Below are 24,231 nucleotides of genomic sequence, written 5' to 3' on the forward strand. Positions count from 1 at the left end.
TAGGCTTAAATGAGCTTCGCGATTGTTAATCTTTTCTCGAGGGTCGCTCATTATGCGAACAATTTTATCCAGAACAGCAATTAGAACGGGCAGTGTCACCGAGGCTGACGCACTGACGTATTGTAATTGTGCTGTAATAGAAATATTTCCTCCTATTGTGTTTCCCGTTTGTTAATAATTTGTTCTGAGCCGAGCTCTTAGTGCTGGAATACAAATTCAAACGTTTACGATATGCGACAGATTTTTTTTCTGTTGGACAGCATTAGGGTTTCAGCTTACACTGTTAGTGGATAACAGTCCGGTGATATAATATAAGATGGCGTTTAGTTGACCGTGGTTTAGAATGTTTAGCAACCAAGAGGCCCAGTAGTTCTGCATTGATGTAATATAAATCTATCAGCGTTTTAGCTGGTGGGTGCTGGGGAGGAGGCGGGATTTGTTGCTCCCTGCTGCCACCTTGCGTTCCATTCGGTCGAGGAGGTCGGGAAATATGGAGCAAAAGAGACTTGCTGCATTTTATCTGCAGAATTTGCTGCACAGAGTATATTTATATAAGATGTGTGTGTATGAGTGCATGCGGATCTAACTAAACTAAGTTTGCAGTGATTTTCATTTTTGGTCTGTAGCAAGTTACATATTTGTTTTCCCTTCATTGCTGTCTTTCTCTCTCAAAGCAACACTTGCACTAAATAGAATCGAACCATGAACGTTTGTGATTTGATTTTATTGGCGATTCTGTTCAATGAAAGAAATGTTTATGTAAAAGAAAAAGTACAGTTAATCATAATCTTGATGTGTCCGAACGTAAATGTATTGTGATGGTCAGTATCTGTCTCCCAAACACCCTACTTTAATAGCAGCCAATTCGCATCAGGCAGAAATGCTTCAGACGAAAGGTATTGATGAAATCGAATTTTGTGTCAAAGTTAATCTGCAGCTGAGATTTGTAAAATTCCTTCTCGTTCAGATCTCATAGGAGTAAATTTCTGCCTACATCCGATTAACAGCAAATTGCAGAGCAAGGCCCGAATTTGCTATGCATCCCTGGGCAGATAGCAATGCTGCAACTCAATTCTGTTATGCGCAAGGCCCCTCATTTGTAGCGTAACAGACTGGTTGTAAACGAATTTCTGCCTTTAATGCCCCGACCTATAAGCAATAAACTAGATCCATAGAACTTCCACCGCCCCGTTTAGTTTTACCTTACCACAATTTCAAAGCGGTTTTTCTATTCTTTGCCTGACAAAGGTATGTTGAAATTGACACGCAAAGTAAACGGCGACTTCGATGGCCAGTAAAAGGAAACATAGTCGGGGTAGCAGAAACATATAACTGAGATTTAAACCGAAAATGTTTGGTGAAATTACCAAATATAATGTTTGTTCTTTTATACAATATAGCTTGTTTCGTAATTAAAGATCAGGTGAAAACATTTGTATATTTTAATTACAACTACATAATTTCTTGGAAATTCAGCATTGGAATGATTGAGCTCCGAGTAAGTCAAAATGTTAAAATATTTGTCCCATCTAGTTTCAGAATTCTTACTCTCTATCCTGATTTTACTTTGCTAAACATAATTATACACCATAAAATACACGTACATTGATTGGAACTCATCTTGTTATGTGCAAGGCTTAGAACGATATGAAAAACATGCAGTATCAATCATTTTCAAAATAAAACATTTGAAACAATATCAGCTGAAAGTTACAATATAAAAACATGCTTGGGGATCTATATGTTAAAAGAAAGAAAGTTTAGCAAAAGAAGTTAAACATCAGATTGCAACTGATTGGAAGTGAATGTTAATGATATTTGAAAGCTTGAAAGGCATATCCAAACTCATTGTTCATAGTTTTTCTGGAAATTAGAACAATTATTTTAAAAAATTAAAAACTTAACTCCAGATTAAAGTTGGAGACTCTTGGTTTCAATCCAGAAACTGCCGCTTCCACAAGCAATTCCAAACTAGGGCTCTCTCGGGTGGAAAAATGTATCACTTTGCCTTGTATAATAGATTCTCAGCATGCTCAAAGCACTGTTTCTAGAACAAGAAAACAACCCATTTCTGAAAATGAACCAGTACCAAGAGAGAGGTCTTTCTTTCATTTCTGCCATGTGCTCACTAATCAGTTTATGATTCTTTGAAACAGATGTTTGAAACCAGGAAGTGATGCTTTCCAGGGGAACTGCTAAAAATAAATCCTTAAAGTCCAACACAAACTCTCTGACACTTGTGGCATTTAATAGTCATAAATGATAAAATAATTATATCTATTGAAAACATATTTATGCATTTTTATATAAAATGAAAGTGGCCAAAGCTGTTTTTTTTAGAGAAATCACTAATCTTACAAACGGACGCAACATGCCTACGTATTTTTTAAAGATAAGAACCTTATGGTGAATTTGACAAGTAAATCTAAAGCAGGAAACCTAATGGAGCTGACATTTGAACAAATACACATTACGAAATTCAAATATTGCAATGCAAAATATTTTATTTCTAGAAGGCATAGTTTAAGAGTACAACATTAGAAGAACAATTTTCAATGGTTTCTGAAGTACTGTGTACCCATCTGAATATGTCGAGACTTCCACCCTGTGCGTAGTCCTAGATATCGCCCAGCTATCTCTTAACACAATAAGTACTTAAGTACTTAACACAATAGACTTTAAGCAATATTCGCACTTATATGTTTAAATACATGGAACGAGACTATCAACTGTGTATTCACTGATATAAACAGTTACATAACTTCACACTTCAATCAGCAAATGTCCTTCTTGCTGCGTTTGGACGCAACCATCGTTTCATTTTACAAAGGCGGCAATTATCTAACAAGATGGAAATTTATTGAATTTTTAGCTATTATCTGCATTGTTCGGTGTTTGTCTTTTATCGCATGGTTTAAAAAAACATGCTTTTCATAATTTTATTTTGGAAATTTTAAAATATAAAATTGGAGATTCTTCGCAGGGAGTGTTTTGCGTCCTATTCCGCTGGGGATTCCCTTTCGGGTGTTTGGTTTAGTTGTCTTTTCTTTTTGTAAAGTTTCTTCCGTTCGCTTTGTGGTTTCAATTAAAGATTAAAAGTTGCTGTTTTGATCCCCTTTTCTTGTGCCTCAAAGTTAAACCGCACCGCTGAACCACATTCTTACACAGAGAAAACTGCAACACAAGCACAACAAACCACTATCAGGATCTCTGGAGTGTATAACATACAAACCACCAAGATATTCTATACATCCAACACAATATGAGAACGAAACTATTATGGTAAATAACATTCAAAGCTGGAAATATTAATGGAAACATCTTAGGTGTAAAACATACTGAAAGAATCTTGAATTTCACAATCATAATGCAAGCGAGATCAGTGAGGCACACAAAACCGACCTCCGATTAAAAAGGGAGAAAGCAATAAAATTGGGTTAATAAGTGTTTAGTGAATTATTATCGGAATACACGGATACTGGATGGCTTTATATTTTGCTTGTCTCTTTAGTTTGAGTGAGTAAATTATTTCGCTGTCTGCACAGGCGTCGAAACAGATGCACAACTTTCAGCATTCTTAAACATCTGATTCATTTTAGCAGAGTGAATCTTAAGGTTATGTATTCCTGTTGATTTTCCTTTCTCTCTCTCTCTATGTTTGGGACTTTTTCCCATCACATGTGCCGGTTTCTGCTAGCGTCTCTGATTCATGGATAAGTCCCTCATGGGTGCTATTTTCCTATCAAACAGTATTGCCATTGGTCAGTCGATGATCAGATGGTTATATTTCCTGCTGTCCTTTCTGGCATTTGGCCATCCCGAATCAAACCCATCTCGCTAACTGCTAATAGCACAGGCACTTGGACTAATACACAACAAATCATAACAGAGCACAGCCAACAAATGAGTTCGTATTTTGTGAACTCCACTTTCCCGGCGACTCTTGCCAGTGGACAAGAGTCCTTCCTTGGGCAGATTCCGCTATATTCCTCCGGTTACGACCCTTTAAGACACTACCCGGCCACATATGGGGCTACAAGCATGCAGGATAAAAGCTACCCGTCACCCTCTTACTACCAACAAGCCAACGGAGCATATGGGTGCAATCGGACACCCTGCGATTACGGTGCCCCTAGTTTTTATCGGGAAAAAGACCCTTCATGCGGCGCCTCTTCTACCAATTCTAAATACCACTCACTGGAAGATCCAACGCATTTTAACCCTGAACAACGTAAATACGAGAGTGCACAAAACAGAATTTTATATGGCGAGTTGGATGATCAGAAGAGTTCGCTTCCCGTGTACCCCTGGATGCAAAGAATGAATTCCAGTGGTGGTAAGTTTACACCTTTATACTTTGCGTTTTACATATTTGTTGAAAAAAAACTTTTCAATACAAGTTTACATTGAACTTAGCAAGAAATAGATGAGCAGTTAATTTCTTAAACCCCTCTCAGAAAAGAAAATTAAACGTTCGATTGTTTCTTTAATACATTTCATATTTTGAAATACTGAATAATTCATTAAAACCCGACGTTTGGTACAGGAGATTAATATGCATGTGTACATAAAACGCAAAGCTGATCTTTAAATACGAGGCATCATCTGTTACTTTACTTCCCCTTAATATTTTACTATACAGCCAACAACCCACCAGTTTTAAAGTCTTAATTGAACAGAATGTAACCATACTATGAATGGAAATCATTATTTAGCATTTTAGAATCTCAGGTCTCATCAAACAGTTTGTTATGAAACTCAGTAGTTTAACGTTTAGCGTCCAATATAATCAATGCGATTCACTTGTTATTTATATTCTTCGGTACTATTTCCATATTATGTATAATAATCGACTTTTTTTATCCCCCTCTGTCCATCTGCCTCTCTGTCCCCTTCTCTCTCCTCCCCTCTTCCTTTACTTTTACTGGAAAGCCTCAGCATTTAATCCAAATGGACGACGCGGGCGGCAAACCTACACTAGATATCAAACTCTGGAGCTGGAGAAAGAGTTCCACTTTAACCGCTACTTGACCAGAAGGCGCCGGATAGAGATTGCACACGCACTTTGCCTCACAGAACGCCAGATCAAAATCTGGTTTCAGAACAGACGCATGAAATGGAAAAAAGAGAACAAATTACTCAGCTCCTCGCAATTAAGCGGAGAGGAAACAGAGGAAAAATCAGCAGAGTGAAAACAACAAAAAAAGGGGAACGCTATGCAGTTCTTCAATTAAAAATGAATAATGGATATTAAAAGTTTACATTTTGTTTGCTGTTGCGCACCAGTGGAGTTGTACATTTCCGTATTTGTTGTGAGATTTATTATAAAGTTATGCATTCCTTTGGTCTAGCCAAACAGGCAATATTTTACATTGGTGTCAATAGTTTAAAAACACTAGGAGTATTCCATGGATTCTGCATCTCAACTGAGCTGTTGCAATATTGTGATTTCTTTGACGTTCGTCTCAGCTCTCTTGTTAATGATAGTGGATGTTTTTTTGTGAAATGTGAGCGACTATTTTTGATTTATTTTATCAATGTATGCGTGCGTGTGTGGAAATGTGTGTGCGTGCGTGTGTAAATCACACAATAAGGTCTAAATATTGTATTTTGGATTGTTTTCGTAACGGAGAGAGAAAAATAAAAGCAACTGTCTTAAAATTGAGTAAGAGGTTATTTTTTTATTTGTTTTCTGTTAAATTAATGTGATTGTAGCATGCGTGATAATTTTTTAAAAATGAGGCATCCTTATTTGGAATGATAATAAAAAAGTTTTTTTTATAAAAAGAATGCGTATTTCTCAATTTAAGAATCATAATATGCATGAAAATCAATTGATGATTTGACAATCAGACATAATACAAAAACTACATTTTCAATATCTCTACTCATAGCTTATCCAAGCCTAGATTGCGATCTATCACAAAACAAAAAGTTGACAGTCCTCATTGAATTTCTCGTAATTGATTTATCTCTGATTTCCCTTCGAATTTAAATTTCATTTCTGTAATCAGCTTACTGCCCGCTTCTAAAAAGCATACTGGATTATAGAAACATAATTGGCTAATGATACCAGGCAAATCTTTGAAATTCGCAACCAGCATATGCAGAAAGGAAGCACAGGATATCGCAGCTTTTCACAACTGCTTTTCTGGTTTCAAGATATTTTATTCTCCGCTACACAAGCAAGTGAATGCCTCTCGGCGTACGTCTATCTAGATGTGTGCCCCAGTCATGCCACCATCTTATTAACTCACATTTCCTAAAAAAGAAGTTAGAGCTTGTAAACATAACGATGCATATCCGCAAACTCCATCACGTTTTGTATAATGCATATTAGAACTTTAATCCTTCCTCACACAATATAAGACAACATTGGGCCCCCAGAAATGCTGGAGTGCCTCTGCTAATTATTCATCGAACCTCTAGGAGGTGAGTTGTACGAAGGATTTACGCGGACTCGCTAAAAGATCGTAGAACGTTAATGGGATTGTGCTTACTGTATAAAAGAACGCGAATGAAAGATTCGTGTCTCTAGAATGTTAATTAGTATTGTTAACTTTGGCACTTAAATCAGAAAAATTGCATGGTAATTTTTTCAAAGAGCATATCAATCCCGAATTGGGGAGGTGATGCAAGGTAGTTCAACCATGTATTTTCTAAGTAGGTTCCTTCAAAGCACATTAATGAAAAGAAATATGCTACCCGAGCAACCTATGGAGTGCCCCAGGGTACAAATTAGAACTTTCTAAAATTTAGTCTCTCCCTTATCTGTGCAATTTGAAGATAAAGTTTTTTTTTAAAGCACACTTTATACGCAACATTTCACAACGAATGTCAGTCCCGCAAACATACAGGAAGGATAAAATTAGCAAATATCAATGCTTACAACGACAGGACCAAAGGTAAGTCGATGAATGCGCGCTCATTTAACTGACTAGTCAAGGATGGCAAGTTAATTGTTTTTAAATGTATCTGGTCAAAAAACGAAATAAATTGCTCCACTCCAAGTATAGCTATAAAACGTGATTTCCGATTCAATTGCAAGATAATTGAATTGCCGTTTTATGTTCAGCATATTTGATTTTTAGCGCTTTTAAACAAATGCACTGTCAAAAGTTAAATAAGATGTGTAACAAAATGTAATGCAATGTTGGAAAATATTGATTTGAGGTAGGTAAATTTAAAAGATAACTTTTTTGTTGTTTTATTATTCATACAACAATACAAATGTTAATAGACAAGCAATGACATTAATTCGTGTAATTGAGACGGAGCCCAGTAGGTGGCGCACTCTGCAAACCTGGCCACCATTTGGAACCTCGCATTCACATGGCGTAACGATTCTCGGATCGTCATTATTTGTAACCATAGAGCATGAATTACCCCTTGAGGTCATCAGTGAGAATTTACGACTGGTCAACAAAAGCACGTGATTCCGACTCGCACCCCCCATATTTGGCCGCATACATAGAAGCGAACGAAGTACAGTCATTTCTATAATTCATTAATATATCATAAATCGTGCAGGACTGGGTTATAACGACTAACAACCACAAATCAACCCAAAAAAACCCAAATGAGCTCTTACTTTGTAAACTCATTCTCCGGTCGCTATCAAAATGGCCCGGATTATCAGTTACTTAATTATGGGACGAGCAGCTCCGAGAACGGACCATACAGGGATTCAGGCACCATGCATTCAGGCACTTACGGCTACAACTACAATGGTATGGACCTTAGCATCACCCGTTCAGCTTCCTCTAACCACTTTGGAGTGGTTAATACAGAAAAGTCCAGAAGCTATCCTCCAGCTACAGAAACCAGGTTCAGGCAAGCAGCGAGCTGCACCCTCTCATCTCCAGAACCCCTTCCTTGTTCCGGCAAGGACAGTCACGGAGTCAAGGGTTCCCCATCCGACCCGACTACCTCCTCTAGTTCAGCAAGTAATTTTACAGAAATGGACGAGGCCGGAGCATCCTCGGATGCCGAAGAGGGCACTCCAACCAACAACAACAACCATCCCAGGGCACAGCAAGAACCAGCACAAGCAACAACACCAGAACAGCAGCCACAAATATTTCCTTGGATGAGAAAACTGCACATTGGCCATGGTACACTTTAATTTTGTTTATCACTTTAAATATTGCTCTGTGGTCAGGTAATAATTCATCGTGTCCTATTGTGCAATCTAGGTGACACGAAATATGAACAATGTGATTCTTTGCTCTACAGAAACTAAACTAAACATTTTTTCCGTAAATTTAATTTAAATCATTAAACAACAATGTTATAACGTGTGTGTAAAAATAATGCGCGATTCGACTAACAGAATTCAGTAAATATTAAAATAATTATATTTAATGCGGATAAATTGCAAATATTGTATATTATATGGGATCCTAGTGTATCGAAAGCTAAGAATTGTGCTGCACGGATCAACATAATAACAAAGAGAACTGTGCAGCAACCCTTGACAGACAGTATTGCCGTGACCCATTTTCCATGGATCTGCTTGCAATTTCAGATTTTTTTAAAAAATGTATGAACATGTATATGTGCGTGTGTGTGACTGTTCATATCTAGTATGTGTGTGTGAGAGAGCGTGTGTGTGTGCGTGTGTCTGTGTGTAGATAATTAGAAGAGCAGCCGTCAAGGCACAGGTTACATAGTCAGACAATGAAAAGGAAAATGATAATTAATAGCAATTCAGATTGGGACAATATACTTTCATTTTGATATACATGTCCGGAGAGGCCGTGGGGGAAATCATCTTCCAACTTTCCTAGTGTAAAATTTATTTTCAAATGATTTTTTCAAGGAGATAGAAAAGTCAGCTTGGATTTTTTTATAAAAAACAACCCTTCCTGTATTTATTAGCAGATGGTATGGGTGGACCCGACGGGAAAAGAGCCAGGACTGCTTATACACGTTTTCAGACGTTGGAGTTGGAAAAAGAGTTCCACTTCAACAGATATCTAACCCGACGGCGGAGGATAGAGATTGCCCATGCTCTGTGTCTCTCAGAACGGCAGATCAAGATTTGGTTCCAGAACCGGCGAATGAAATGGAAAAAGGACAACAAGCTGAAAAGCATGAGTATGACGGCCGGAGCAAGCGCCTTTCAACCCTAACAAATCAAATATAAAAATAACAGACACCGTGCACCAGTACTGTACAGCGAGGCACCTTTTTCTCCGCGTGTTGTTAAATATTTAAGATGAATTAAACTTTCCTGTGGTACTGCTAACATTTTTTTTCTTTTAACCTGTGTTGTCTTTCCGCTGTTAAATGCTCGTTGCTGTCTTAAGTATGTCTGTGTCAGTGAACTGTTGGTGCTGTCTTGAAAAAGTAGCATGGTTTTTGTGAACTGTAAATGGTATAACTTATTTATAATTGACACAAGTTGTACAATTTGATCTTCTTTCCCTCCCACACGCTGATGAAAAACTGAAATCTTTGCCCTTGCACTATCACCTCTGAAAAATATAACCACATTCTTGTAAGTTCCTGTCCTTAATGCTGTCCGTGATTTTAAGCAACGTCTGTATGTCGAAATTCCATGTAGAATTCTAATCTTTGGTAATACATGTGGATAGATTCTGAAATCAGCGATGATTGTACACGATTATTTAGTGAGTTATAATGGTTGTAAATAATACAAAAAAGTTTATAATGTTGCCTATAGCTAGTCTGTAATGGGCAGAGTGATAAATGGCATATTTTCTGTGGAAGTGAATGACAACTGTGCTTAGCTCCTACAGTTTGCTGCCAACAAGCTTTTTGTATTTGTTTGTAGCTTAATTCGAAATAAAGTAAAAAGTTTCTGATAATCATCCCTTATCTCTGAAGTGTAATATGTTGACAGTAAATAGGTTGGTATCTTATTACCCCGTGTAATGCGGTCTATTGCATCTGGGGAATACCTATTGTTGGTATCTCATATAATAAATATTACCAGACATTTGAATATTGTTACGTGTTTTTGATATCTTAACCTCATGTCCTGTGTGTTTTATAAAGGCACATTAACGACGCACATAATGAATTTTCATTAACATCTTTTGATTACCTCGTTTTATCACTTGTAATCACTTCTATAAGATATTATTATCAGGTAACCGTACCTCGCTCTATTAGTTTAGCGTTCATGTTGAATCCTAAATCTTATCTAAGTCTCACTGTTTTGCGTGCGCGGCTGAGTAGCTCGTTTATATTTAAAGTCAGTATTTATGTGAGTTGACTTCTTGCATCTGGATCTAACTGAACCCGTCATCTTCTAGATAAACATTTCAACAGGGTTGTTTTCTGTTCGCTGCTGTCGTGTATTTTCGAAAGAAATAGGGTGTCTCGGACTTGATTTCTGCGCCATGTCCCAAGAGACTTGTACAGTAACAAGGTGTACTGTTTCGCAGTTTGTCTACATGACAAATTATACGCGTTCTTTTTGTAAATCTGGCTTCATTTTTGTGCAACAGGTAACCTTTAGTTTAGCTTAAACTCAACTTACCAAATGAACGTCCCAGTACTTATCGATAGCTGATAAGTCTCACAGCAAATATTAGGTCTATCCTGCAAAGTGCCTGCTTCCCTTGTGAATATAACAAACTACATATACAAGAAGTCGGTATGACATTGGGATGTCAAATGAATTGGGTATTTATCTCAAAGTTAGATCGTAAAAATCGCCCATACCGCAGGCTGATACCCCTACTGGCTCTCAAAAGTCACGTGGGGTCGTTAAAGTTAGTTTTATGGTTCTGGGGAGTTGACAAGGTACAATATATTTCACATTCTGTGTAATGTTAGTGACGCTGAACTTTATCTGACTGGGTTTGCAGAGACTGTAAGCGTATAATACTAGTCTTCCAGAGGAATAGAGCAGGACTCTCTCGTCAGACCTATAGGGTCCAAAACCTTTACTGACTACAGTTAAAATCACATGGAACTGTACAGCCGAAGGTAAGTTACGTCCAACTATAAACCACGACGCGTTGGCTCCTGGCAATAGAGCGCAAAAAAGCTTCCAAAATAAAACAAAAACTTTAAAAATGTTTAATTGACAGTAGTGGGAAGATTATAGCTTTCACAAATATATTTTTCCATCCCTTAATCAATGCAATGGGCCCAAGTTGTGAAAAGACGTAAGATATGGAGGACGGATTAATAGGCCTCATTCCTCGTGGCCGATTATTTTACTTAAATAGACTTAAATGTTTGTGATGTTCAGTTATATTTATATTGAGTTTCTTTTTCTATATTGCGGAGTTAAGAATTCGTTTTTTTCCGTGCACTTGATGCAATTATAAAAATATGCTTTGATTTTAGAACTTGATTTGTTAATCTTTACTTTGAAGCAGGGATGAAAATAAATATGAATTTGAAAGTTTTGGCTGTGAGCAAGGATGGGGTTAGGAATGCTCAGACATGTTTGTGGTGTTAGTTGTCGATCCAGTGTAAAGTTTACTCTTGTTAATAGTCCAGATACAAAACCTAACTCAACCTGGATGCAGTTTCCTCGTTTCGGCCTTAACTGTGTTTTATTTTCAAAATATCAACAGCGTTTTTGTAATTTCCTGGAACATCATTCTTCTGGAAAACGGGCAGTTTAGCATTGTCACGTGTGGATTAGTGTAATCTTTTGTAGTATATTCACATATATTGTTTAAAAAGGAAATCGGCCTTTTGAGGAAGGCCCTGTGCACTCAAGGACACCTTTGTATTATTTTTAAAGCACTAACTGGCTTATTAATGTTCCAAATGCAACCCCTTCCCCCCACTAACTGAATGCCGAAAAATTAATCATTATATATCTTTTTAAATAAACGTCAAATGGATCGTCATTGCTTTAATGTGTAAAGGAAGGTACATCCAAGAACAATGCTTGTATAATATTGTAAAACTTTGCAAAGATTAAATTCAAAGAGGGCTCTACTTAAAAGCAGCCATGTTATGGTGGAGTCTAATCTCAGATTGACCCATAATGATTTTTTATGATTAAACTACTACCCCGCCCCTCCTTCTCCACTAACTCATCTTCGGTGTCTCGCAAACTTGTTTTCAACTTTCCATCAGTAAGTTTGAGCTAGGCTGGGGTGCCGAACCTCTGAGTTATTTTAGTACTCACTATGTCTTCAAGGTAAGCAAGGGAACAACAGAAATGTTAATATGCGCCAGAAGGTCTAAATGTCCAAAACGTCCAGAAACACCCATCTGCCAATTGTAAAATTTGATGGACTAGTAAAATATTTCCAAACTATTAAATGCGCCATTCTGTCCGCAACAGTTCTGCTCTCATACTCGAGACCCAATCACTACTTCTAAAATATAGCCTTTAACTTTTGCAGTGCTGTCAGTTTTGAATTACAGACTTTTAGCCTCTATAAATGTCATCATTTTGAAATGTGACTCTTAAGTACGACTAATTGAACGTTGTGCAGACTTTTATACGAAAATGTTTCCTTTGGGGTTTCAAGTTGAAGTGAGAGACAGGGGAATAGGTGCTATATCAATTTGTTAGGCTAAAGAGATTCTTAACACAATCAGATATCTTTTGATCCTACAGCAAATAATTATCCGAAGCAAGTATGGACTAACGTTTTATAATTTAGTTACGTTTTATTTAGATACTGCACTTACTGTATGTTACAGTTCTTTAACAAGAGTAGCACCCTTACTGTAATGGACTTCCTGTCATGCTAATCTGACAATTGTCTGCATATTCTGAGGTTCATTGTAAAGATTACTTGTGCGATCACAAACTAGTCTAAGGAGAAATGTAGATACACAAGAGGAAAATTATACTTTGACATTTCTCATCAGTAAATGTCAAGTTTCTCACCCGTTGATAATCATTGTTGTGACATAGTCCTCGAATCCGTCAAGTTTTTAATTCTCGCCGCTTCCGGTCTGAAGTTTGAGGGGCGGGGGAGGGAGCTTTTTAAATCAATGTTAGGAGTCAAAGTTTTTTTTTCTCTCAGAAAGTCGAAGTGTTTCTGTCATCTTTTTTTTATTGCCTTTCCGCGCTGATAGCTGAGGAAATCCAAAGGGTAAACAGGAAAACACATCCCTGATGGAGGAAGTACATGTGGTCTTGCATTTCATTTCTGATTTTATTCACAGTGTTCAGTGGAACTGAATGATTTTCTTCAATGTTCTGTTGTAAAAGGGGAGAGAGAAACAATTAATGCTTTTTTTTCAAATTCCTGAATACATATTTTATTCGTGTGAGTATTACAGCGAAAATGGGTCATGGTTTTGAGTTTGAGATAAGCCCGTTCTTTGCAATATCGCATTGTTTTGCTCAGAAACAAAATAATCTGTCACTTTCAGATCCACTTCCTACACCACCATTCTTTTCAGCCTTGGCGGTGTCCTACATTTGGCCCTTCAATTAGATTCCTCAACCTGATTTAAAGACAGGATGCTGAGGAAATACTTTGATATAAATGTTTATAATTAGTGTAAATAAGAAATTGAAAGAGCATAAATAATTTTAGAAAAAGACATATATATAGGCTTTTGGTAGACACTGATACGTTATTAAAAATATTAAACCCGGCCAAGAATGTTGAGTGTAAGAATGCTAAATAGCATCAAATATGTTTGAAGACTGGATTTACCCTGTTAGAGAAAAGTATTGAATGAGTTCCAATTGCAGCTAACTCAACTAGGGAGAAAGTCATTATAAATACTTCACAATTAATTCTAAAACACAAATAACCATTCCCAATCTATTTAAAGTTACCGGGCTTCCCTTCCTCTTTGTAAATCGACGTTTATGGTGTGAATCGATAGTGAATTGTAACATTACTTAATTTGGTTTCAGGGAAAGTGGTGTTGCTTCTTTCCCCTTCTAACACAGATGTATCTGCTCTTGATACTATCAGAAGCGAATTATCTGTTCCACAGAAACGTACAGGATCGATAATCATCCCTATCAGGTTAAATGCACAGTCTAAAGGTGATGTATTTTCCTTAAGGTTTTTAAGTGATGTGCATCTGGTGCGCTTATAGTCACTAGATGGATAGGAGGACTGGGTTAAGGTTGTAATTTAGGGGGAAATGGGAACAAAAGGCAGTCACACAAACGCGCGAAGGAGTCATAAAGGTGCCAGATGATTATATCGCCATATTAAACATCTAGTTGCAGACACATAGATAAAAGCATTCATATCTCATACGTTATCATTAACTCTTCCCCGTGGTTTCAACCGGCAGTCACTGGGAACACTTTAGGCCATAAACCGGCACCCTGTTCCAGAACGTGCGACCTAAGCGAGGCCCGCATACATATCATAGTCTAATTATATGCAGCACGGGCATAAGGTGAGATCTTAAATTAGATATAACTATTATTTTCGATACATCTACTTCATTTTAATAAATTGTTAAATGAAAGAAAAAACTATAAACCAAAATATAATTGGTATCAAGCAACATAACATTCCTCATACTGTAGAAAAGATTTTGTTTTATTATGGTCCACAGGCCTTGCAGATTTTTAATTCATGATTACATTAAACAAGGTTGATGCCTGACATTTGCTGTGCAACTGAACGAGACATTTTGCAATTGAAAACCTTATTCGTTTAGTTTCAAGAAAATGCTACCAATATACTGAACTATTTTATCCAGTATTCGTTATACAGCGTTTAAAGAACAAGACTATGATTTAATTGAATTGAATTGAATTTGGTTTAATTTAATTTTGCATTGCATTTAAGATTCTAAAATTATTACACAATCTGATGACAAAGATAATATAAAACCTTTGTTAATGCTTCATCTCTTGAGGGATTGTTCTGATGAGCTGCTTCCCTATATTAAATATACTCCGCTTTTATTAAACGAGTCATGATTACTGCTAGTGTAACGTTACACGGAACGCAGAGAATAGAAAAAACTGACAAAGGTTTCAAAAAAAATCTTGCTACTAACAACTTAAGATATCTTTACGCATTCAAAATCGGTTTTATAAGTAGAATTTGAGGTAAGTACTAACAGAACCAGGGGAGTTATTTTACACATGTAACGTGTCGGATCCGCCACCAGAGCCCGCTTCAGACCAAGTTCATAGTCATTATAGTCTCCTTTCTGCCACAACGCTTACCAGCCTTTCCATTGCAGTTAATCTGGTGGAACAGAGTCGGAGCAGTCTGTTTGATATCTCCCCAAAATGTTCTACTTATGCACTATCTACAGTTTCTAAGTGCTATAGCCATTTGTCTCTTCAAAACTCACCCTTTCAGTTTGTACATTTTTCTTGACGAATAGTGATATAAATTCATTCAAACAATGCCGGTAAGAAAAAGAATATATTTTTGGAGAGTTCAAACCTAACTTTCAAAAAATTCCAGTATCTCAATAAAACCTTTCGATTTCTAGCTTATATGTCTTAAATGAAGCAGCACTGAAGTTAAAATAAAGTCGAGCCTCGTGGGGGGAAAACAAAACTGTACAGCAATACTGTCTGAGGATTGCGATGTTGAAACTGTTCATGGGGGCTTGTTAGTACAGCATTATAGCTAAGGGGTCAAAAAGTGGAGGGTCAAAAGTTTACGTCGTGCGTGACTTGGTGTTGTCTGCATAGATAGACCCAGTTCGATGTCAATGGTAAAAGGGATGATCTTGGCTATCGGCACAGATGAGAAAATGATACCGAGGAGTGATGTGGAAGTGGAAGTAGAGTTTAGCAATGAACAACAATCTACAAAGTAGGTAAAATAAGACGAGGGGGACGGACAAAGACAGAGAAGTGGGAGTGGGGGTGGGGGTTACAGCTAACTATCCTGATCACGATCTTTGCAAAAACGGGGAGGATTAATTGATCCTTTTTATAGGACACTGCACAATAAATAGAAATCACAAGATCCATGACGGAAGTAGCTGCGGTATAGGTTATAAGAGACCTTGAAAACACAAATGGACAAGACAAATAATTCCCGCCAGATGTAATCAGCTTTTAAAATCATTTGAGAGTCAAGTTGTATGGATATTAAAACGGTTTATTTATAATGGGTGACATGACGAAAAAGGATTAATAGTAAATGTCTGTTGATTTTTCAGGACAAGAGGATATCAGATAAGTCAAGAATACATTATACAAGTTAATTTGAAAATAGCGCGTAAAATTGGAGCTCATGTACAATCATCAGATTGTCAAACATACAATTTGATATGTATAGGTGTAAATGGAGAAAGAAAGTTCAAGGAAGTTCAAAAAGTAAAGACAGAGTTTTTGGAATTAATTGACGAATTGCTGGGGTTTGAAGTATCATATAAAGCAAGGTCAGGCACGAAAAACAGTAACACGAGACTCGAAAATTATTTTGCATATTATTAAACAGAAAAGATTAACTTCTTTCCTTTCTCCACGCATTTGCTTTTAAAGTTTTCGCCCAGTTACCTGCACACAGACCCTTAGAATGAAGTGTTCCCATTCAGGGAGATTGCGGGAATCTTGATTCCATTGTACAAAAGTGAAGAAAATAATAAGATCGATCTAACTTCTTGCCGTAGGAGTCAAACATATTTAAATTAAGTAGGCATTAGTCATTTTAAAATTATTATTAATGCGTATTTGTTGCTTCCTATACCCAATACAAGTTTCTTTTAAGAGTTGCAAACCATAGGCCCTTGTCCGATCATTTAAACAAAGTAAGGCATTTAAATCTGTCTGCAAGGCAATGGCTTTGGGGTCGTTCTGCGCACCGAACACGTTTTAAATCTGTTTACACTGTAGTTGCTCTGCAATAAATCTGTTCAAAGTAAATATACAAGCTCTTACATTTGAATGAACATTTTGTGTAGCAAGCTACCAGAAGTATTTCCAAACACACATTTATAGAGAGTGAGGGGAGAATTAGGGGCTGCATACTCTTCTAGTTACCTTGCATTCTCTGCCATTCACATCGAAACAAGTGTCAATTTGTAATGGCATTCCTTTTCTTACTTTTTACAAAGACAGCAAAGATATATTTATTCTTTTCAATTACCGTAACTGAAATTAGAACGAATGAAATTTAAGGGTTTTTTAAATCATGACTAGATTATGTTTATGTCTTACATAACTTACTTGTATTTTATATATATGAGCTATACCATAGCACCTTGCACGTTCTCGGGGCTTCCCAATGCGCTTTTACAGCAAATTGAGTACTCTTTGAATATGGTTATTATTGCAAAGTGGGGATTATATATTTACTTTCCACTCGCTGGTATAAATGGAATACAAAACACTATTTTTGCATATGAACTGTTTTGCATCGGCTTAAATTCGGCACTAAACAAGGTATCTATACTCGGAAATGGCGAAAAGATCATATTCACCTGAAATCATATGGATGGTCTTTTGTTTTCTTTCTGTTCATAAGTTCGCATGTATTTGTATGTATTCTCTATAAATGTATGTTCTGATACTTGTTTATTCAATACCTTAAATACGTTATTTTAGGCCATTGTAGTTTCTATAATATACAAGGTTCTTTTTGAGGGGGAGGGGAAGTAATCAGCAACACGAACAGTAACAGCACCATGGGGATGTTTATATCATTTAATGCCAACTATGACTGTATTATGATGGGCAACAAACATATGACTTAAACAATGCATTTCACCGAGAACGTCGAGCTAACAACAATTGATTGAATCGGTGTCATAAACCTGCAATTTGCTCAATCGTAACTGAAACATTCACTCAAAAGTAACATTCACCAAACTCCTCGCATGAAATTGAAATTCCCAGTTTGTATACTAAATAACATGCTGGAATTGGAAAATACCTGAACATATTTATAAATGCATGTCTCCGTGTTTAACACTGTACTGACAGTTTTACTAATCTGGTAATAGATAAAAAATGCATCAGGAGAAAATGGAAAAGGAAATGAAATATAGTTTGAGCAAGTTTGAATATAAGTTCATCAACAAATTTGCTGACATTTGCCTGGAGGGGGTTGTGTCGAGTGGGGGTATTCTCCTTAGTTTTAATTAGAAAATCCTCTGACGTGTTAAAACAATCGTCTTCAACAAATTAAATCAATTCGCTGTTACACACACATGCACAAAATGTGAAATGTGCTGGGGCTTTTTATTCGCCTGTTGCCTTATCTCTTTATGTTATTCTTTGACTAATCCAATGTAATAATACATGAAATATGCAACTGTGAAAAAGATAACATTTCATATTCATGCAACTAAGCATGCACAAGAAAACAGATCTATTAATTACTTTTGTTATTCAAATTGGAATCTGGGTACGTATCTGCCAATAGAGGACTAGAGCTGTGACTTGTATAATAAATATTTGATGCTAATGGAATCACAGAACATGCAATGCTTGAGAGAATTTCCAGATCTTTACTGCTGTTTTGGGTAAACTCCTGCCTTGCTATTTTTCTCAAACGTAATGACCTGAGCAAAATTCAATATGACTGAGAGACCTATCCATACTATAGAACTTGTAGAGGGGGAGAGTCCAAGAGCGGGGTGAAACTCAGGTCAAAGCGTCTAACAAATATTAAAATGTACTCGGACGCACGGCACGCCTTGGTGTTTAACAAAGACTGTCAGTGTATGAGATTAATACGAAAACTGAGGGAGAAAACAAAATGTTCACCAGGCCGGTTCTCGGCCACTTCTTAAAAAGCTGCTAGGCATTTCGAATGGGGAAAAAAAAGAGGGCTGCTGGAAAGCCTTACTCTAACTAGATGTTATCAGTGCAAGAACAGACAAAGGAGAACGAATATGTTTGTGTTGAAGTTGGTAATTTCGACCTCTCTGTTCGATTTTTTTGCAAAGCCCACCAGCGCGTTCTGTAATGTATAATTTGAGAATGTAGAGGAAGAAAGACAAAAGGGTTTTTGTGTGTGTGAGAGGGTATGTATGTGATTTAACGCAATCAGAAAAGTATTCTAAGATGCAGGAGTAACTTGGTGACACGTTTAGCCTTGAACTAACCTCATTAGATGGAAGGGTTGGGGGCGATGTTGAGAGAGGTGTGCTTATGAGTGTGCTTAAAACAGAATATCACAAAATAACTTTGCAAAAATGATCAGAATATGTGATTTAAATACCAGTAATGCAAAACTAAATGCAATCACTTAATTGCCGCCGTGTTTCTAAATACATAAAAAATGTTGATATTTATATTAATACAGCAAGTATACTTAGTATTTTCATAGTATTTGCATGTTCAATTGTTTAAATCACTATCATTGGCTGTCGTGAGTCCTTTGCTACAGTAAGGTTGAGGCCTGCGTTTCACTTCTCCTATGGCAAGCTACAAACAGGAGGGGAAAAGGCCTCCCCCATCCCGCTGATGTTTGCATCCTCTGTTAGGATAGCAATCTGTAGCGAGATTCTTTTGAAATGCAGAGCAGATAGGGACAGTAAATATATTCATCTTCCAAACTTCCGAAATGTCGACATTTTTATTACGGCGAGTTAAACAAAGCACTAGGATGATCTTTTATGAAAAGACACCTTTGAAAGGGCTCCACGTTTCCTTTTTAACTGCGATAGTGAAAACATGTTTAAAAGACACAGCTGTAAAGGCCAAAGCTATTGGATCACAGTAACATTATATAAAATTCCTCTTCTGATTTTTGGAAGGTTTGAATGGCAGTGATCAACATGATCGTAAAGCTAGACCAATAAAAAGGGGCTTTTTTAAAAAAAACATAAAGTCTTTTTACATGCGGGGGAGGACTGAGTCTCTGTATCATTTTAATGCTTTATTACTATCGGAAGTGAGGTTCTTTGAAACAAGTTCAGATGGTGCAAATAACATTGCTCCCTATTCATAAAAGAGTCTTGTGTTAAAACTACTTGGTATTTCTTTTTCTCCGTCGTAAATGAATTCAGAATGGCAAAATTTGTAATATGTAATTTTATGGGCAACTTATGGCAGCCATTGTATTTAAGAAAAAAAAGGTGTTACCCTAAAGGAAATTACTCGGGTCATTTTAGTTGGTCTTTTAGTACTCACTATTTGGGCCGCGTGTTACATAAAGATAAATCACCCAGGTACATCAGAGTAACACTCATTCTTTTATAGGAATTTATCAGAGCGGAGGGTGCATGATTTTCACAATGTCTGCTGTAAGATTTATGTAACCACTGCGTGTAGACTCCTCCACTGCTTCTGAATAAATTAAATATAAAGAAAAATTCTTTGTCTCAGTTGCAGCTGGAAACAAACTTTTGGGAAAGTATCACATGTGACTTATCCTCCTATCTGGCCGCTTTAGATCTGGCTGCTGGGTGTTTGCTTGTACGATAAATCGAAGTTGACCCTGAAAGTGGATTCTTTGGATTCTTCCAGAATATTTTGTTCATAATTTACTGACATTACTTTCGTTACATTTGCAAAACGGAGCGCCTCATTTTTCATAAAAGATGCATGAATGACAATACAAATTGCTGAAAGAAATCGGAGAAAGGGGTCCTCACTCAAGTTGTGCAGATACATATAAAACACACATGTATGTGCACTTGGTTCAATGATGCGTGCACATTTACATGGATGTTCTTGAACGTCTCTGGGCTACAAAAATGCTGAAAAATATGTCTGTCCTCTATATATACCCTGTAGATCCGAATTTGTGTTGACAAAGTTGTGGTCACAAATTCGTATCTAGGGGAGTATGTAGTCGACACAAACGCAACAACATTCACCCGGAAGACAGAAGAAAATGTTCACGCCTAGAATCTTCTTCGTATAAATCGATACTATAGCTAAATAAATAAAAGCGAGACATAGTATTCATCTACCTGATTCTGCGGATCAGACTGCTGCTTGGAATGACGTCCTGCCCTTTTTATTCCCTTTTCAGTCTTGTTGCAACAACTCTCAGCACTCTGGTGCTGTATTTGTTACGTCATTTAAATATGGAATGTTACTGTTACCTTTTTCGATAATCCCGCGCATACCTCCGTTAAAATGGTCAGCTTTACAGGGTTTGTTATGACTTAGAAATTAATCAATTCGAAACTCCCACGCATGTCGTTTGCTGTCCATGAAATTGCAGTCTACCATACATTAAAAGTATATGAGCATCTTCAATTATTTAATTCCAGTTAATTGTGGATTTCTTCTCAGTTTATATGTATCATTTTTAATAAATCTTTACAGTTATTTGTGTCATGTCTTCTCGAGAATTCAGAAACATTGCGATTTCACAAATAAAAGGATGTAGTAGCCCCATTGTAGAGTGCACACTTTTAATTAAAGTCAACGAAATGCATTCAATGTAGCAAGAGGCAAACGTGTATTAATATTCCTTCCACTCTTTGGGATCATGATCTTAATCGAACATGGGCAACTTCGTTTAGACTTGCGTGTGGTTGTTACCTCTGAATTGTTTTTCTCTTTTTTAATTGTACGTATTCTGGGGATGTTTCGCAGGGAATCGTTTCAACTAGAGATATTCTGGGTGAAAGTCGCCAGTCTAATGCATTGCTAAATGCAATTTGTTGACTTAGGTGTCCTGAATTAGTTGATGAATTTTCTATTGATCCAAAGCAACCCGATTTATCTTTGCCAGCCAAAACGCCTTCCTCCTCCCCAAGCTCTGCAAAGGCGTTAGCATTGCCATTACAAAAAGATTTACAAGCTACGGATAGATTCTAACGTATAAGGTCCTATTTTATTTGTTTTTTTGCAAAGCTAAGTCTTTTTTTTGGAAGTGATATCGACTGGTAAGAAACCACTGATCATATAACAAACCCGTTTGGACGACGTCAATTCTGCCAAGCGGACTTAAAGGAAAAAAGGTCCTATCTGCAAAGTTGCCAAGTTTTAGGAATAAAAAAGGCATATTAAATGCTGTAATCAAAAACTGTTTAGGGGAGAAGCTTGAGAGCATTCAACGTCCAATTCTATTTCCTTATCCGGGAATCGAACGGGACCTACCATTGGCTGCTGGTGTCACATGAACGCCTAACTTTGTTCACTTGACAGTAAAGTAGGAGGGTTTAGGTAACAGGAAAAACGGCTGGGTTAGAAAAAATTTTGAGTTATTTTGCATTTCAGATATTAAAGGTCATGAGTTCGTTTTTGATTAATTCTAACTATGTGGACCCTAAATTTCCACCGTGTGAAGAGTATTCTCAGAACAATTACCTACCAAGCCATTCTCCGGAATACTTTACCCGGGCACGGGAGCCCGGGTTCCAGCATGAGGCGATGTACCCGCGGTCAGCGTACAGCGAGCAGCCCTACTCCTCTTGCAGCAACCTCCAGGGCTCGGGCGAGCAAGTCGTGGCGCCTAGGGGTCACGTACAATCGCAGACCGGCCTGCAGAACCACTTAGACAAGCATGGCCACCAGTGTGTCTCGGTGACTCCAAGCCCACCGCCCTCTTGCAGTCAGAACTTCAGCAACCAAAACACTCCTTGTTCCAAAGAGCCTGTGGTTTATCCGTGGATGAAGAAATTACATATAAACGTCGGTGAGTCGTTTGCCTGGGCTTTTTACCACCTGAAAGCCCGGGATCTATTGCACCCACTGTAAATAGCCATTCTTTAGATTTACGATCGCCTATCTGGAGGTCAGTAATCACATCCTCCATAAATTTTTATTGCAGTACAATTACACTTCTGGCCATGTGCCTTTGATGTGTTGTGTCCTAGCCGCTCAGATCTCTTTGAGCAGCAGTTAATGATAGAAGTGAACTTTTACATTTTTCTTACGCTAATGCTTACTTTAAGTGCACTAGTTCTATTCCTTGTGAGATTCGTGGTGTTCAGTCAGTTATTTCTGTGTTGTTGCTTTTTGTTCAGTGAACCCTAATTACAAAGGAGGGGAACCCAAACGCTCCCGCACTGCTTACACGAGGCAGCAAGTTCTAGAGCTGGAGAAGGAGTTCCATTTTAATCGGTACCTAACCCGGAGACGCAGGGTGGAAATAGCCCATTCTCTTTGCCTGTCAGAACGACAGATTAAAATATGGTTCCAGAACAGGCGAATGAAATGGAAAAAGGACCACAAGTTGCCAAATACCAAAATCAGGTCTACTACAGGCTCCTCATCCTCTGCAAGTCATCAATCGCAAGGAAGCTCTCAGAACCAGGAGCCAAGTGGACCATCAGCCACATTATAGCTGCTCTTGTGGGAGAGAAAGTGGTAGACGCGCGCATAAGCATAGAATTTTAACTGAAAGACTGTTTATTTATAATGGCAAAGTCTAAGCTGTAAATACTCCGATTTTGCCCACTCCTCTCACCCCTCCCCCATAAGTAATATTGTAGATTGCAGTTTTCAGAAGAGATTGGCAAAGATGAATCCTCGTTTCATCTTTAATCACGCCAAAGTCTCCCCATTTGTCATGTTTACTTGGTGGTACAAAGGATGAACTCTATGCCTACGATTACCTCGACAGCAAACGAACACTTTAATAAATGAGGCTCCGTTTCGTCAACCTGGGATGACAAACTGTCTTTTATTCACACAAAAACAAACTCACAACAAGAATGTTGAAGCAGTTCGGCAAGATGGCCCTTGTGGTTTTAAGCTCCAAGTCATTTTCCAATGGGGTTTACAAAAAGAAACATTTTGGGTATTTTCTTTGGAATATTACACTGACATGTACTCCATTTCCTCAGACGTTAAGATCCCAAATATATTACATTCGGTGCCAATAAAAATGTATGTAGTTCGACTTTAAAAGCAAACGTGTAAAAATCAAATGTAGGAATAAATTATGTCAACAAAGTTATTTAAAGTGTTATGAAAATGTTGCATGTGACTTGTACAGCCACGATACAATACTTGCTTCTGGCCTTAGTATTAGTAGATTGTACATTAGCTGAAAGAAGTGGACGGTTAGGTAGATAAACTGTTTTAATTTCCTTATCATTCTTTATGACATTCCAAACTATGAAGTTTAGCAGCTACATCGTTCGGGCCCACAGGAGTTTGTATTTTCGTTAGCAGTCTATGTCCTTGCATTGTTCTGTATGTATTGACTCTCATCCAGACCAAAATACGTGTAAATAGTAATAACCGAAATAAATTTTTTTCAAGGTGTATCTTTTCCTTTGTTTATTTATACATAGTCTCCTGGTCCAATTCTCGAAGCAATATGATCTGGTGACATGATTGGAGATTTTTCTAAGCTCATCCATCTGTGTGAGTTGGCCAGGGTGATAACAAAGGACATTGGCTTGGTGGAAATATTGCCAGAAGGGGTACACCTCAAAACAAATGCAATGCATATCCGACATTGT

General features: G+C 37.4%; 3 protein-coding genes and 1 long non-coding RNA gene across 5 annotated transcripts; 3 read left to right on the forward strand and 1 right to left on the reverse strand.

Annotated features, from left to right (window-relative positions):
- Nucleotides 1-1,697: 1,697 nt before the first annotated feature.
- On the reverse strand, nucleotides 1,698-22,246 carry LOC145359325 (uncharacterized). Its single transcript, XR_013889562.1, has 3 exons — nucleotides 22,131-22,246; nucleotides 12,842-13,156; nucleotides 1,698-3,174 (listed from the first exon to the last, which is right to left on the reverse strand). It is a non-coding gene; the product is annotated as an uncharacterized LOC145359325 (long non-coding RNA).
- Nucleotides 3,169-5,738, forward strand: hoxb6a (homeobox B6a). The gene is made up of 2 exons (XM_080213915.1): nucleotides 3,169-4,336; nucleotides 4,933-5,738. Exons 1-2 carry the CDS (start codon nucleotides 3,778-3,780, stop codon nucleotides 5,190-5,192), a joined length of 819 nt encoding a protein of 272 aa, XP_080070041.1. The 5' UTR covers nucleotides 3,169-3,777; the 3' UTR covers nucleotides 5,193-5,738.
- On the forward strand, nucleotides 7,268-9,836 carry hoxb5a (homeobox B5a). 2 transcript variants are annotated; one of them, XM_080213917.1, is made up of 2 exons: nucleotides 7,268-8,114; nucleotides 8,884-9,836. In XM_080213917.1, the coding sequence occupies exons 1-2, from the start codon at nucleotides 7,580-7,582 to the stop codon at nucleotides 9,132-9,134; spliced, it is 786 nt and encodes a 261-aa protein (XP_080070043.1). In that variant the 5' UTR covers nucleotides 7,268-7,579; the 3' UTR covers nucleotides 9,135-9,836. The 2 variants fall into 2 exon arrangements, with proteins under 2 accessions (XP_080070043.1, XP_080070042.1); XM_080213916.1 differs by having other exon boundaries at nucleotides 7,275-8,114; nucleotides 8,881-9,836.
- Nucleotides 21,814-24,025, forward strand: hoxb4a (homeobox B4a). Its single transcript, XM_080213919.1, has 2 exons — nucleotides 21,814-22,454; nucleotides 22,786-24,025. The coding sequence occupies exons 1-2, from the start codon at nucleotides 22,049-22,051 to the stop codon at nucleotides 23,103-23,105; spliced, it is 726 nt and encodes a 241-aa protein (XP_080070045.1). The 5' UTR covers nucleotides 21,814-22,048; the 3' UTR covers nucleotides 23,106-24,025.
- Nucleotides 24,026-24,231: the final 206 nt, after the last annotated feature.

Source organism: Carcharhinus amblyrhynchos, chromosome 27 (genome assembly GCF_965287045.1).
Source record: "Carcharhinus amblyrhynchos chromosome 27, sCarAmb.v2.hapA, whole genome shotgun sequence".
In the NCBI taxonomy this organism is placed as follows: Eukaryota; Metazoa; Chordata; class Chondrichthyes; order Carcharhiniformes; family Carcharhinidae; genus Carcharhinus; species Carcharhinus amblyrhynchos.